The sequence below is a fragment of the Sphaeramia orbicularis genome, chromosome 16 (assembly GCF_902148855.1).
Source record: "Sphaeramia orbicularis chromosome 16, fSphaOr1.1, whole genome shotgun sequence".
NCBI lineage: Eukaryota > Metazoa > Chordata > Actinopteri > Kurtiformes > Apogonidae > Sphaeramia > Sphaeramia orbicularis.
In genome coordinates this window covers 56407450-56424159 of record NC_043972.1, presented here as the reverse complement: position 1 = coordinate 56424159, position 16710 = coordinate 56407450, and the positions used below count along the sequence as shown (strand labels likewise).

The 16710-nt window shown below is 41.7% G+C and overlaps 3 protein-coding genes and 1 pseudogene across 3 annotated transcripts in view; 1 reads left to right on the top strand and 3 right to left on the bottom strand.

Annotated features, from left to right (window-relative positions):
* Positions 1-16710, bottom strand: part of LOC115436284 (zinc finger protein 345-like) — a 589760-nt gene that overhangs the window by 180196 nt on the left and 392854 nt on the right. The gene's annotated exons all lie outside the window — the stretch shown is intronic.
* The window catches only part of LOC115435837 (zinc finger protein 420-like), a 363895-nt pseudogene that overhangs the window by 149414 nt on the left and 197771 nt on the right, over positions 1-16710 (bottom strand).
* Positions 1-16710, top strand: part of LOC115435836 (uncharacterized) — a 1131008-nt gene that overhangs the window by 1022813 nt on the left and 91485 nt on the right. The window lies entirely within an intron of this gene.
* Positions 1-16710, bottom strand: part of LOC115436245 (NLR family CARD domain-containing protein 3-like) — a 42237-nt gene that overhangs the window by 19226 nt on the left and 6301 nt on the right. The window contains exons 3-4 of the mRNA XM_030159041.1: positions 2984-3184; positions 1587-1685 (exon numbers count right to left, since the gene is read on the bottom strand). Of these exons, the coding sequence (XP_030014901.1) occupies positions 1587-1685; positions 2984-3180 (296 nt within the window). The 5' untranslated portion in view covers positions 3181-3184. The remainder of the gene's footprint in view (positions 1-1586; positions 1686-2983; positions 3185-16710) is intronic.

Sequence of the window (16710 nt, the reverse complement as noted above, 5' to 3'; positions counted from 1 at the left end):
TGTCCTAACAATGTGTCTCCTCACCATCTGCACTCACAACATATGATCCAAAGGTGTTCAATGGACCAGGAATCAACCCTGGACTCTGATCCAGTATCATCCAGGACCAGGTCCCACTACAACAGGTTTTCATTGATCAGGTTTAGTGTGAATATCCTGCCAGTGTCTGAACCATAGACTAAGGAAAAAGACCATGTGACACCAATGGTGCAACAGAACTAACTTTAGGTCGAACATAGAACTGTTGAGTGGTTTAGGAATTATCTTTCAGATAGAACACAGTGTGTTTGTGTTGATGGCTTAAAATCCAATTTTATGGAGATTACTAAGGGAGTCCCCCAAGGTTCCATTTTGGCACCTGCCCTGTTGACAAATTTTATTAACAACATGGGAAGTAACTTGGGAAATGTTAAACTCCATCTTTTCTGCGGACGACACAGCAGTTTACTCTATTACACCCTCTGTAGTCCAGGCTGTTGATGGGCTTCAGACTGCCTTTTAATCAACTCCAGGTTTCCTTCTGCATTTTGAATTCGGCCCTAAATGCCAAGAAGACAAAGTTTATGACTTTTACAAAAGCTAGTTCTCAAAACTTAGAGCATAACAGCATTCAGACCCTGGTAGGAAAAACCATTGAAAAAGTGTCACACTACAAATACCTGGTTTGGATTAATGACAAACTGTCCTTTCCACCCCATGTGGAACATCTGTTAAAAAAAATCTGAAAGCACTACTTGGCTTTTTTTAAATGTCTAAAATGCTGTATGAAGACTGATGTTAGAAAAAAGCTTGTACAAAGTACATTTGCAAGTGTGTTGGATTGTGGGGACGTCATTTACAGGAATGCAGCTGCAACAACTGTCCACTGTTTGGACACAGTCTATCACAGTGCTTTAGGTTTCATTCCAAAAGCTGCATTCAGGACCATCGCTGTGAGCTGGATGCTCTGGTCTCATGGCCTTCACTAAGGCTTAGGAGGTCATGGAACAATTTGACAAACTCACTTCAGCCTCAGCATTTCATTACCTTAGGTGAATTCAAATCTGTTCTGTCAAACTGTCTAACAGAAGTGTGGAACTGCTATCCTTGAACTGGTTTTCAGCTTTTTATGTTTTTATCCATTTTATGCTATCTTAATTGTATGTAAGTTTTATCTTGTTAGTTCACTACCTCCGCCAGGAGGTATTGTGATCACTTTGCTTTGTGTGTTTGCATGCACGCGTGTTTGTTTGCATGTTTGTTTGTTTGTAAGCAAGATAACTCACAAAGTTATGGATGGATTTTCACGAAGTTTTCAGGAAATGTTGATACCGGCACAAGGAAGAAATGATTACATTTTGGTGGTGATCCGAGGGGGGGTGGTCTGTCTTGGGAGAGGTCTGCGCTCTCTGAGTGCTTTTCTTGTTTGTATTGTACTGATGTGTCTCTTGATCAGGTCTCCCTCGAAAAAGAGATTTCATCTCAAGGGACTTCCTTGTTAAATAAAGGTTAAATAAATAAAATTAAAATAAATAGAACGCCAAGTTAGGACTGACTGAGCTGAAAACCCTGTTGGTGAATCTGGACCAGATCTGAGGTTCACTTACTGAGTCTCTGAAACACGTCCTGTTTTAAAGTTTATCCCCCGACCCATGGAGTCATCACTCTTCATGGACACACAGCTGGGTCCGGGTCCAGGTCCCGGTCTGTGACCATTTATGGTACAGTGGTTTTAGTGCTGAACTCTAACATCAATCTGGTTGATGTTGGACATTGTGTTACATAATTAAACAAAACGCAGTGAAATCTAACTTTCTGTTACATAGTGTAGTTTAATATAAGTAACAAATTCATGTTGTGGAATTTATTGTTACATTAATCTGACAGTTTTAATGGACTGTTTTACATGAGATTAATATTTTTTAATACATATAATACCAGCCTATAACACATCACATGTCAAGGTTATTACTGGTTAAACGTAAACAACAACAGGGCCTAATCAAGCATTAACAGATAAAAACAAAATTTACTGTTCAAATGGATATACTGTTTCAACTACATAACCTAAAGTAACTTATGAAACATATTTTGGTAGGTATTTATAAGTACTTTGATGTGACAAGAATGATGATTTACTTAAATGATGTTTATGTGGTTAAGAAAAAAAAAAGGAAAAATAAGCCTGGTAACGTATAAAAAAAAGAACAACCCTTTTTTTAACTTACACAAATAATAATAATAATAATAATGATAATGATAATAATAATAATAATAAATGGATCTTAAAATTACAGAACACATTAACATCATTCTCCTGGATGCAGTAAAACATCCTGATACATGACATAGTCAGTGTTAGAATTTAATCTAAACAGTGTCATCTTTTATTTTGAAAGGCTTCACAGGAAGTGTTAGTGTCCTGTCGTGTCTGACTTTTATTAGACTCAAGCAAAAGTGATGCAGATGGGGCAACAGGACTAACTTTAGGTCGGACATAGAACACAAAGTTAGGACTGACCGAGCTGAAAACCCTGTTGGTGAATCTGGACCAGAGGTTCACTTACTGAGTCTGTGGAACACGTTGTCTTTTAAAGTTCATCGGGTCAAGCATAGAGACATCACTCTTCATGGACACACAGCCGGGTCCAGGTCCAGGACTGTGAACATTGATGGTACAGTGGTTTTAGTGCTGAACTCTGACTTTAAACTGTGGTCTTAGTGTGATTCATATCCTACTGCAGAAGAATCCAGGTTCATGTGGACGTTAAAGGAGACGCTGTTCTCTGTCAAATGTTTTCTGACTCTGCTGTGACCTCTGACCTGATGCTCATATGTGAGGACTCAGGGTCCAGGTCTAAGATAAGAATGTGTTAAAGCTGAAACAGATCAGTGGACCCTCAGACCTAAACTCAGACTGAGCTCTATGAGTCATTTATCTGCACCTTGTATGTTCGTCCACCGAGGGTCACTCAGTGCTGTTCTGATACTGACGTTCACTTACTGAGGATCACAAACATGTCCTCTTGTAAAATATAGTGGGGGTTCCATGGAGTTATCACTCTTCATGGACATGCAGCTGGGTCCGGGTCCAGGTCCATGCCTGGAATCAGGTCCTGTTCTGAGTCCAGGTCTTGTGGGTGGTCTGTGGGTAGTCTTCCCGGGAGGGGGTCCCTCCTCTCTGTCCTCACTCTGATCCATTCTGCTGAATCCACATCAGAACACAAACCATCAGTCCAGATCTGAATCCACACTGATTCATCCTTTACATGATAAACAGCAGCTCAATCTGCTTTTATTTTGAAAGGTTTCACAGGAAGTGTTAGTGTCCTGTTGCGTCTGACCTTTATCTGTAGATGACTGAGGAAGGTCATGAACATGTTGAAGTTGGTTTATTTGACCTAAACAGCAGCTCTTTATCACCTGATCAGATTCTAGTTCATCAGTAGAGTCACCTGTGGTCCAGTGGTTCAGAGATAAACCAGACTCAAGACCTGCATCCCACATCTCATATGGCGATGGTTCTCAAATCCCGTCCTCGTGGCCCAGTGTCCTGCATGTTTTAGATAATTCCCTCTTCCATCACACCCAGTGGTGTAGTCTAGTTTATTCTAGTGTGTATACTGTGATTTTTGCCCTCCCAGCCTCATACACCCCCGTCCTGGAGCAACATCAGTACCACAGCACCCCTCCCAGAGCAGCAGCTGCTCCAAAACAGCCCCACACAAGAACCATCACGCTCATTAATGCATAAAGTATACATCCACACTTAAGTGAGATCATGACAGACTGGTTATGTATTATCTAAATGTAAATGTATTGTAAGCAAGACAAGATGTGTATCTGTCATTAGCAGCTGGACTTCAATTAACTATTCAACAGCCCGTGACAAGACAAGACAAAGACGTTTCAAATCAAGAAGAGTGAATGAATAAATAATATCACCTGGAGGTAAACAAAAACATCAGTAATTAACATTAAGTATAACACAAGTTGTCTTTTTTGTATCTATGTTAGCATTCAGACCTGCTGAACAGGGTCCAAACCTATTAGTGAACTGTTTACAATCTTCAGCCATGGCTAAGAAAATGCATGAAAAATAAACAAAAGGAGGCAAAAATTCCACTCTTTCAAGGGCTCGCATTGTGTTATTATCTAACATATCAGTCATTTAATGGTGTACATGGTGTCTTAATTAATCAACCATTAAGATGCCAATGGGACCACATCAAGCGAAAGTGAACATCAGTGTCATAAATTGAAGTTTCATCTATCATTTCTCAAATAGGCTCATTTTTAACTTAAGAACTCTATTTTACTGAACCGTTTACAAAATTTCAGTATCACTTGTAGAAAAACAGAAAGATATCAATATAAAATTCACCTAAAAAGGACTAAAATATGTAAATGCACTATTAACTTTAATAATATTTGTTCTTGCTTGTATTCGTGATATTTGAAGTCTGTGAATCTGAAGGAACTAACAATTCAACAGTACATTAATAGAGAAAGGTTCAGTCCAGTCCATTCATTCATTCATTATCTGAACCCGCTTTATCCTCACTAGGGTCACGGGGGTCACTTGGAGCCTATCCCAGCTACATAGGGGTGAAGGCGGGGTACACCCTGGACAAGTCGCCAGTTCATCGCAGGGCTGACATATAGAGACAAACAATCACTCTCACACCTATGGGCAATTTAGATTAAACAATTGACCTATCGGTGCATGTCTTTGGATGGTGGGAGGAAGCCGGAGTACCCAGAGAGAACCCACGCGACAGAGGGAGAACATGCAAACTCCACACAGAAAGGTCCGACCTCCCGTCAACTGGTGTTGGAATCGAACCCAGGACCTTCTTGCTGTGAGGCACGAGTGCTAACCACTGCACCACCGTGTCACCTATTAGTCAAATGTGCTCTGCTATTATCTGTATATATCACTACAGTTGGAATATGTATATAAATAAAAGTTTATTAGCATATTTGTACTGCTTTAGTTAAAGCAAAGTCTTTTACTCTGACTACTGAACAAAGGCACAAATTGCTGTCCCTGTGTCACAACATATTAGCGTTCATAAAAACTTATCATTTCAATATTTTTATCCAATATTGATTACAATTGTACTTCACCATCATAGCTAAAGCTCTATGATTCATTAGGATCCATTTCTTATGAGACCAGCATGTTTTGTACATGCGTTTGTGAAAGGTGAAAAAAAAAAACCATTAATTTTGAGTCCCTGTGTCACACTCAGTAATTTTAAGTATTTTTACCCCAAATTTTCTTTCTGTAAATTGCAACATGTCATGTGAAAGTACGTACTTAGACCAATTCATAGATGTATTAAACATAGAGATCAGTTATTTTGTTTAAACACAGACTAGTGAACAGGAAATGTGTCCCTGTGGCCCCGCTGGATCTAGTTCAATTAATTAATTTAATTTTTATTAACAATTTTATAAATGAACTATATTAACATTTGAATATAGCATTAACTTTGTACATTTACATGGTTTCTACAGCTTTATCTGTTGTCTAATATTTACCTAACTTTCCGTTTCTCCACTCTAACCAAGGATGTCTGTTTTTGAATTCTCTTGTCTGACTCTCACTGCACAAGGATGGACAGGTCCAGTTCACATCTACAACGCTCACACACACACACACACACACACACACACACACACACACACACACACACACACACACACACACACACACACACACACACACACAGCTGCAGCCGCACCTCACTAATTTCAACCAAACCACCACTTCGCCAGTGTTAAATATAATTCAGTGTGTCAATCACTTGCTGTTACAATAGCAGTTACTATTTTTCTAATAACATACAGGAGTTACACTTACCAGGTAGGACGGCGACGTCAGCAGACTGTCCTTCTGTTCCATCAGCTAAAGCTGCATCAGACTCTCTAACAGTAATACTAGCATTAGCCACAGCTGGACTGTCCTCTGAAGTGGCAGTAGTAATGGTGGACTTACTGAAACAGTGTCATTTGGCTTTGTTTTGTTTTCATTTTTTCAACACAATCCTTCACTGACTAGTGTTAGTCCAGTCATTCCCGCCGTACAGTTTTTTTTAAATAATTTTTTGACAAAAAATACAAAAGTAACAATATAACAGTGCTCTCGCCATACAGTTGGACTGTTTCCTTAGTTGTAAACGTCAGGTAACGTTACGCTTAACGGAAGCCCATATGGTCCAAAAGTGTCCGCTTTGTAACACAGAGAAGTGGAATTTATGAACGGTAAAGTGAAAGTTATGTCACAAAACCGTGCCGATGCGTATCTTTGCACATTTTCAGTGGTTATTCGGAAATTTGGGACCTTTTGTAGTGGGTATACGGCGTATACCTGCGTATCACGTAGACTACACTACTGATCACACCTGGTTCAGTTAATGATCAGCTCTTCATCAGGCTCTGCAGAAGCCTGGTAACGATGGAATGGCTTCCAGGTGTGAAAAGGGAAATATCTAAAACATGCAGGACACCAGGCCACGAAGACTGGATTGAGAACCACTGTCATATGGTGTGTGTTTAATGGAGATGTGACTCAATGAAAGTGTGGCTGTTGTTTGTGGTGTGAGTTGAAGTGTAATGGCTGATACGTGTGTGTATTGGTTCTGCTGTAGTTCTACTGTCAGACCACTAGATGGCCTCCTGGAGCCGATGATGGGACCTGAAGGGAATGACCAGCACAGCTGATTCTCAAAGTCTAGGAAGAAAATCCATGGGAATGTTGAAGGTGAACTGGTTTAGTCTACTGGTTTACAGTCTGACCAGCACCATGTGATGATGGTTTCTCAGATTTCCATTAGAACCTGAAGGACTAAACCAGACTAGAGGTCACATGACCAGAGGAGGTGGTTGAATCACCTATAAATGAGAAACAGCAGGTTGTGATTCTGAACTGTGTTCACTGCAGTGGAAACCTGGATAGAACCTTTAATGACACTGATGTTCTGTAGGTTTAAGTGTCTGGACTCAAACCTGAACATGTGGTTTATTTGGACGTAACAGCTGATTGGTTTAGATTTGACCACTGAGGGTGACATCAGAGGTCAAAGGTCAGTGTGTTTGACCATCGAATTGGCTCTATGCGCAGCCCCACTACTTCCTCTAATTAATCCAGGTGTGCCTAATTAATCAGTAGTCACAACAAGAAGTAGCAGACACACCTGGATTAATCAGTGTGTCCAATAATGAAAGAGAGGAAATAAAGGAGCCACCTGAAGTTCAGGAAGTAGTGGGGCTGTGCATAGAGCCCATTGGAGTTCTCATGTCTGTGAAATAACCAGTGTTGGGAGTAGAGCATTAAAAATTCATCTACTACAGTAATAGATTACTTTTTGCTGTAATGCAGTAGTGTAAGGCATTACTAATTCATTCATCCAGTCATATTTTATTCGGAACATATTCAGTAGCACTTGGGTGCACACTTTTCACCCATAATTTAATCGCTCAAATGAAAAAAAAAAAAAGACCAAAGCAGCCAGACCGTGAGACCTTCAGGAATCAAACATGTGTCAGTAAAGTTGATTTTTCTGTTGGTGTTCAGCCAATGGGTGAAGACGTCAGAAGACAGTCTGTTGGTCACATGGACATATGCTCCTTATGAAACCTAACCTTGGTTTACAGAAGCTAGTTAGCATGACCCCTGAGCAGGCCTGGACTGGCTAATCGGGAGGACCGGGACAATTCCCGGTGGGCCGGTATAATATTTAGGCCACGAGGGCCAGAGTTCACTTTAAATATGTATTTAATATTTTATTTATTTATTTTTTGGGGGCCGGTGTTCAGTCATAGCACTGAGTTGATCACGTAATCTGAAGCCGCTGTTCCTGGGCCCCACCCCCTCTGCTAGCAAACTGTTTGTTTTCTTCCTCTTTTTTTGCGGACACACTGTGACCTGACGTAACATGTCCTTGCATACAGTTAGTAGCTCTATACTGTAGCTGTGGAGCATATACCATCTGTGCTCTGTAGGCTGTCAGCTGTGTTTGCTGTTTGAAACATGGATAATAGAAAGAGCAAGGGTGGCACAGAGAAGGCAAGAATTAAAAAGAGGAAAGCTCTGGAAGCAAACGCAGCCAAATGTGACAAAATCTGCAACTTTTTCACAAAAACGACCTCCCGGTTGGAAACAACTAATGAGGACGATGAACCGGGTAAACCACCTTTCAAGTTAGTTAATTATCGAGTTAGTGAATTATGTGGCATTGTGACGTGGAACATAACGTTATGTCATTTAAATAATAGTATGATGCGACGCCACATAACTGGGAAACTTTGTCTTGTAGCTCCTCAGAGTCAGAAAGCAGATCCAGCAGCAGACACCAGCCATGAGCCCACAAGTCCAGAGTGGGCAGGTAGGACTGCTCAGAGAGGGAAGAGGATTAGAAGAAATAGGCTCCAATGAAGAGTATGGTGTAGGCCTGTTCAGTATGAAAGGTGCTCTGAGATGCTCCAGGATTCAGCACTACATGAATGAAACTGACACCAAGGCTTTGAAAATAGAAGATTTGTGCTGAGAGTTATGACCATTTTTAAAATGTGCTTTAGTGTCAGAAGCAGAGCCAGGAGCCAGTAGTGATGAGGGGATTGTTCCTGTCAGGATGGAAGGAAAAGGTGAGCTGTTGGAACAGACTGTGTGAACAAGCATTAGTTCCAGTAAAACCACTTTCTAGACCCAAACCATAGTCCTGACCTATTTTAATTTTTATTAAAAGTGAGGCAGTAAATACACAAAGCCCACAACTGAAAGGCTATAGCATAAAGTAATATTAAATAAGCCTGCATATTTTGCCAATGTAAATATCTGAATTGGTTAAGTAAGTCAAAATGTCTGTAGATATTATTTTTTTATTGTGATCCAGGTGCAGGTGAGTCTAGAGAAACTGGAGGAAGTGTGAAAGGGAGAGCAGAGTCTACTGATGACAGAGGAGCAGCTCAGCAGCACAACCCTGAACCACTAGGCACAAATGAGACAGATGAAGATGAGTCTGTTAGCTTTGATTACTTTGCTCGCCCTCAGTCACAGGATACACATATATTTTTTTCTTATCATCCTCATCAAACCCCTAATATCACTATACCAAAAGTTTTCAATAGCAAAGATGGAACAAACCGCAAGTAAGTTGTGATGGAAATCTTTTGTTGCAGAGGATACAAAAATAATAGTTATTAGAAAGTGCAGCAAGCTTTATTTATTTTTTTTTAATTATTTTTTTATTTAATACTTTTATATATTCTTTCATTTCAAACATTTTAAAGGTTTGAAAAATGTTAACACTTATAAGAACAAAAATATAGATTCTGTTATTGTTGTGTTGTGAGAAATAATAATGTTGGAGATATGGATGTGCACTCACTGTTGAAATAAATCCACATTGTGAAGCAACCTTTACTTGCGCTGAATTGGAAATATTTTAGAAAATACACTGAATTACAAGGCTTTGCAGAACAGTGTGTAGACCTAACATGTAAGGTTATAATTACATGATTTTAATACTAATCGGTCATGATCTAAAGTGGGCCGGTCTGAGGTATGAAACTCCAGGGCTGAAAATGAGTCTCAGTCCGGCCCTGCCCCTGAGATCAGCAGTGACAAGGTAAGCTAACGTGTCTAGAACTAGTTACAATTCTACATCAATTTTGGATTTATCTACTGGGGTCCTCGACCCCGCCCCATATTTGAATATGTAAAATGTTGAAAAAAAATGCAAGTGTTCCTGCTGGGATTGGAGCATCGTAGACCATAGCGTTACCTACTGGGCTATCCATCCACATGCACTTATTTGACTTTTTTTTTGGGGGGGGGGGGGGGGGGGGGGGGGGTTTACTGCACATGCACCATTTATGATGAGAGTCTGTACGGAATTCCAAAGTAATACAGGAGTCATGTAATGCATTACAGTTCTGAGAGAGTAATAGTGTAAGGTAAGGAATGATTGTGAAATAACAGTAACTGTAATGGATTACAGTTTGGAAGGAACTGACCTAACATTGGAAATAACAGTTTAGAGGAACAGGAACCCGGCACCAAGACCCGGTCTGTAAAATCCCAGAGTTCCCTCAGTCAGCAGGAGGAATGGACCTGTGAAAAGGGTCCATAAAGGGTTCAACATGTCTGAGAGGAACAGGAAGGGACATTTGAGTCTGGAGTGATTTAACAAAAAAAAAACAAAAAAAAAAACAACAACTTTCAATCAAAGAAAAAAAGTGATTGAATGCAAAAAATATTTGAAATCCAGCAAACGGCATTTCAACACTTTTTTCTTTGATTGAAAAGGTTGTTTTGATTGAAGTGAGTTATTTTTTGATTGAAAATATATTTTTTTAATGAAGTCATCTTTTTTGTATTTGGGCCATATACACCGCGACCCAAATTATTATGCAAGTCAGTTTTTTTTAAATATCTTGATCCAAATATGTTGCACTGATGAACAAGTGGTATTAATGCAAGCATGATAGGGCAGTTGATTATCCAGAAGCATAAAATATCTGAAGCATGTAAATTTTGAGTAATAATTAGTTAAAATTTAAAATGCTGTGAACCAAATTATTATGCAAGACATATAAAGGTGAGTATTCTGTGTTCTGTGACCATAAGCACTAAAGATGGGAAAGAAGAAGGACCTCAGTAGTAAGGAGAAGGCTTCTATCGTGAAATTTTTGGGAGAGGGGTGGCCAATGATCGAAATAGCAAGATTATTGGACCGTGACCATAGGACAATCAAGGCCTTTGTTTTCAATGGTGAAAAAACAAGAAAAAAACGTGAAGAGGCCCCAAGCAGGAAGCTAACAGCTCGAGATTTGTCAGCGTTAAAGAGAGAAATGGTCAGCCTTTGAGTTCCAGTGCAAGCATCTTTTCTGCTGTTGGTCTAGGTCACACCCCAAAGACATCACAGAATCGTGTTCTGAAAACGCTTGGTAAGGTCCGAAAAGCGAAAACAAGGCCTCCACTTAATCAAAAGCACAAGGATAAAAGACTTGCTTGGTGTAAGAAGTACATGAAATTGGATTTTGGACAAGTTATCTGGACTGATGAGATGCGTGCCACCCTTGATGGTCCGGACGGTTGGGCTAGATGCTGGATAGCCGAAGGTGCCGATGCTCCACCCAGGTTGAGGCGTCAGCAAGGTGGTGGAGGTGTGATGATATAGGCGGGCATCATAAAAAATGAGCTCATTGGACCTTTCCGGGTTGCAGAAGGAGTGAAAATGGATTCTGCAAATTACTGCAAATTTCTAGGAGAAAATTTGCTTCCGTGGTTGAAGAAAAAAACAGCTGCTCAGTGCAAGAAACTGATGTTCATGCATGATAATGCTCCAAGCCATGCATCAGAGTTTACTGCTGAATGGCTGGCATCAAAGGGCTGTCCAAAGGACAAGGTAATGGATTAGCCAGCATCCTCACCCGATTTAAACTGCATAGAAAATCTGTGGTCGATCCTGAAAAGAAGGGTTTTTGAAAATGGAAAACAGTTTTCATCGAAGGATAAGCTGTGGGAAGCTATTGTAAAGGCTGCAGAAAGCATTGAACCTGCTGAAATTGAAAACTTAACATCTTCAATGGACAGCAGGCTCCTTACGCTGATGCAGAAGAAAGGTGGCTACATCTCCAAGTAAAGATACATCCAGATATGCTTATTATTTGACAGTTTGCGCTCAGGATAGTCTAACTGACAATATAAAATATATTTGTTAATAAAAAAAGATGCTTTATTTACATATGCTGTATGTTTTAGTTTGAAATAAAGATTTGCATAATAATTTGGTTCACCTGAAATTCAAAATGTTATTATATTTTTCATCTGATATCATTTCAGTGTCACATTTTTATGGATAAATTTGTAGAACCAATATAGCAATGTATACTGAAAGAAAGGGTGGGCTAACCCCAATAGTTTCTGCAAAGTAATTAAAAACCTAACTTGCATAATAATTTGGGTCGCAGTGTATTAGGGGTAGGATATTTGTGTATTTATTAGGGCTGGGCAAGTTAATGCGTTATTACCGCGTTGACGCATTCATTAAATAACGCTGACAAATTTTTTTATCTCACGTTAACGCCGTTTTATTATTCTGCCTTTCAAGCAAGTCTTAGTTGATTTATACATACGAACTCTTATTTTGAAACTCATGCTTTTATTTTGCCGGTCCACACACCGGTGCTGTGTGTACGTGCAATAGTTCAAAGGCTGAGGACATCAGCGGTAATGGGTAACGGTTACGGACAGTAATGTCATTAAGTCCCCGATAGTCAATACATGGCCTTAGAGTCTTATCTTTCTTATCTACAAAAAAGAAACCCGCCCCTGCAGGAGACGAAGACGGTCTAATCAAACCAGCTGCCAGTGATTCGTCAATATATTTTTTCATAGCCATTGTTTCAGGACCAGATAGAGAATATAGTCTCCCCTTAGGCGGACAGGTACCGGGACGTAGTTCAATGGCACGGTCATAAGAGCGGTGAGGAGGTAAGGCAGTGGCCTTGGATTTACTAAATACCTCCTTGAGGTCATGGTAACACTGGGGAACCTTCTCCAAGGCTGGAAAGTCCTTCTCCTCCTCCACAGGCACACAGACCGGGGCCACGGAGATCTGTGGAACTTGAGGTGAGGACACAGGTAAATCTACATATTCACAACGAGTCTCGCAGCCCCTTCCCCAGGATTGAACCTCCCCAGAGCACCAGTCTATATGCGGCTCGTGTAATTGTAGCCACGGGTAACCCAGAATAAGTGGTTGGGACTCTGATTTATAAACATGAAAACTAAGGTTTTCAGTGTGTCCATCAGTGAACTGAACGGTGACAGGCTGGGTACGATGGGTTATCTGACAGATCACGTGGTCGTCCAGGGCCCAGGCCTCCAATGGACGCTGGACGGGGATCAGATCAAGTCCCAACTTCTGGGCCAGGTTCATGTCCATTAAGTTAGCGTCGGACCCGGAATCGATCAGGACGGGGTGCTGCAGAGACAGGGAATCAGAACAGAGGAGGACCACAGGAAACTGACGGGTAAAAGTAGATAAACACACAGTTCTGCTCAACAGCGACCCCTCACCTGTCTTGCCTTCAGGTTTTAGAGGACAGTTGGAGACTCTATGACCCCCCTGTCCACACTAAAGACAGAGCCCCTCAGTCAGGCGGCGTCGGCGTTCTTCCGCTGAGATATGGGTCCGACCCAGCTGCATGGGTTCCTCCTTTACTGACCTGCCAATCTCAGTTACAGGGTAACGAATGGTCTCTCGAGTAGAACATGCACCAGATGAAGAAGAAGAACGACCCTCAGACTCGTCTGTCTGCCACACCGACTCCTGATCAGCGACCCGGATAGCTTCGGCAATGATGTCATCTAGGGAGTGAAGCTGTTGACGGAGCGCCATCTCACGGCCCACGGTAGTAGGGGGTGGTAAATCCAAAGGTCAAAATTCAAAAACGTCCACTTGGGATATGATTAACACCTGTCATACAGATACACTGCCACCAAAATTAAGGCTGTATCTCTAGAAAAAAACCCCACCTCTTGCAAATGAAATACAGCCCCTAAATCGTGATTTCTGGGATTTTCACGAGCGATATTGCGGATATGAATAAACTTTACAAACAGCCATTGATTTGATAAACTTCATTTATTTCGGTCAATACTCAACAGATTGACACTAGACACATGTATGGGTCTACAGAGCGTCTTTAAGAAACTGACAGCTTGTCAAGACTTTGCTGGAACCTTTCAAACTCCAGTGTCGTTCTGTCACTTCTTTTACCCAAGTACGACATAAGGGCATCTCCAAACTCCTCTGCAGTTTTCATCCTCCTCTTTCCACTTGGCAGTGTCATCTGGATGCGAAAGATGGGATCTACCTTAGGAAGAAGTGTGGAACTCTCCCTGGCAAACTGTAGCTCCAACTTCATCCTCTGTTGCTTTGCGCTGTCGCTCAGAGTATCGTTTGCAAGATACTTTTCAACTTCCCCACTATCGGTGAAAGGACCACCACTGGCTTTGAGTTTATCCAGCATATCTAGCCTTTTCCGCTCATTCCTCTGAGCCATTTCCTGTTTCTGGTCTGCTCCCTTCTCAAACTTCTCCTTTGTGTAATTACTCCACTTCAGTTCAACCTCCCTTTTGGCTTCGACTGCTGCCTTGAAACCCCTGAACGAAGGTATCTGACCAGCTCTCAATTCCTGACTTTTCTGAAAGATGATGGACCTGCTTACTGCATTGAGCGTGCCTAGTTTCTTCAGCCTATAGTCTACCTTCCCACACTGACGCTCCATGCCAATATTGTGGACAGGGGTTTCATCAATGTTCGTTGCCTGCTCACTCACTGGATAGTCCACCGGGAAGGTCTCCTCGTCGAGTCCATAGTCTCTCCTTTGCCTGGCTAGAACAGTTTGTAGATGAGGTAGCATCAGGTTGGTGAGTTTTCGCACTTCATCTGTGTGCTCATCAGCTACATCTGACACAGCCTTCAAGACTTGTTCTTTGTATGTCTTCTTGACACCGAGGAACAGTTCATTCGACACGACAGGATACTCTGGCTTTGTGAACATTGTATATTACTCGCTGATTGGCTGACCCAGGCCGGCATGCAAACCTTTGTAGAACTCCTTGAGCTGGGAATGAGTGGCGTCTTTCTCGATCGTTCTCGCATAGAATGGTTCCACCACATGTACACCCAGGCAGGCAAACGTAACGAGCACTACCTTGAGGTACGGGAGCTCCATCACCTCTCTTACTAAGCAGGCTAGTCTGTTGTTGATGTGAGGGTTCTGTCTTAGGAAATCTACAAGGTGATCATAGTTGTAGATCAGCACTGCTGCTGCCCTGGACAGGCATCCAAACCTGCTGTCCTTGTATGCAAATAGCACACTGGATACTTGTCTCTGTTCGAGAAAAAGTAGGAATTGTTTGTAGCGGTTCCATGGCTTATGAGCATACTCAGGAGCGACTAACTTGAGACACATGTCAAGTGCTTGTCCAGCCAAGCTGTCATTCTTACTGTCCACCTCAAGATCCACCATGAAACCTTTCAAAACCTGTTCCATCTTCATGTCCGCTTCCACAAGCCTCATAACTTTGTTCATGGCACTGCTGAAGCCCAGTGTAGTGTGGGTGCCACAAAACAGTTGGCCCGCAGGTGTGTCAAGGTTGTACATCTCAGCGAGCAGTTTTGCAAACCCCTTGTGCTCGGTGCTATCTGTCATATGTGTATCTACAAGCTTGTACATGTCTTTTGCTTCAACTCCCCTGACAGACGCCAGAATTCGAAGCCCATGTCCACTTGCATAGCTATGTCCTCAGTTTGTCTCGCCATGGATTGACAGAATAGGCAGAGGAAACGGGGTATTCTGACCAACGTGCAATCCCTGGACGATGAATTGACCTACACCTTTCTTCGTGGTACTGTCTGACGCGTGCGTTACCATTTTACCCTTCTGTTTCTCCTCCTGAAGCTTATCAACAACGAGTGACAGACTCTGTGCTTCAATTTGCTCCAGAACCGTTCTGATGTTCCTGTTAGTTGGAGTGGTATTTATGTCAAAGTTCTCTTCAGAATCTCCAGCATTTTTCCACTGGCGTCCAAACATTGTGTTGCCAACTTCAACAACAGCGGAGCTGGATTCATTCACTGAAAGACCCTTCCCAGAGAGATTGGCCACAGTTTTATAAAATTCATCGCAGACTTTTCTCTCAGAGATTCTTATGTGCTGAAACTCTTTCAGAAGTGGATCATTTGTGTCTTGCTCGTCAACGTCTTTAAAGAGTATTTTCTTTTTTCTCTTAGTGTCAGCAGAATGTCTCTGTCATTTGTGTTTCTCGTGTTTCAGTTTTTTGTTGCTTATGGGCCTGGTCGTTTTCATCCTCGTCACTACTGCTGCATGTTGTAGGAATTTCGCCAGCCTCCACGAGCATTTCAGTGATACTTTCGAGGGTCTTGTACTGAAACTGTTGCTCTCTCTCTCTCCTGTATTCCTCTTGTCTTTCTCTCATCCTTTGGGCTCGCATTGTACTGTGATACCTGACAGAGTCCACTCCTTTGGAACAGATCATCTTGCGTTCTGTCTTCCGGTCCTCATAGTACTGATGTTCCATTATACTCATGCTGACTCCCCACTCCTTCTGCAAAGATTGCTGGCGCATGGGATCGTCAGCATACACATCGAAGAGTTCGCCTTTCCTCTCAAATAGCTCTTTGTATTCTTTCACAGCTTTTGCATTATCTTTTCCTTTCTGTCCGTACCGCTTTCTTCCTTCACTGAACTGCTTCCTGAGAGCCTCCACTCACCTCTGAATGGTACTGATCGACACGCAGTACACAGTGTCATGATAGTACTTGGCGTATATCTGTTTTGCCACTTCTCGTACCGCAATATCCGTAGTGACCTTTGCCTTGCTCACCTCCAAGTGGTACCTTAGCAGTCCTATCACACTCTGAACAGTGGGCAGTTTTGATGGAGGTTGGAAATGTTCACAAGGAGGAAAGTCTCTATCAGCATTAAACTCTTTAGTTTCGGAGCGGGTTTTAGGCTTGGTAACAGGGTTGGGTTAACTACTTGCCATGGTAACTTACTATTGGACTGCTACAAGTTCTGGTGAAACTGCAAAATATAAAATAAACACACGCTAAAACCATGTTCAACAACTGCATTTTAGTTATCCACTGTGTGTTTCACCAACATTTACCACACATACCAGCA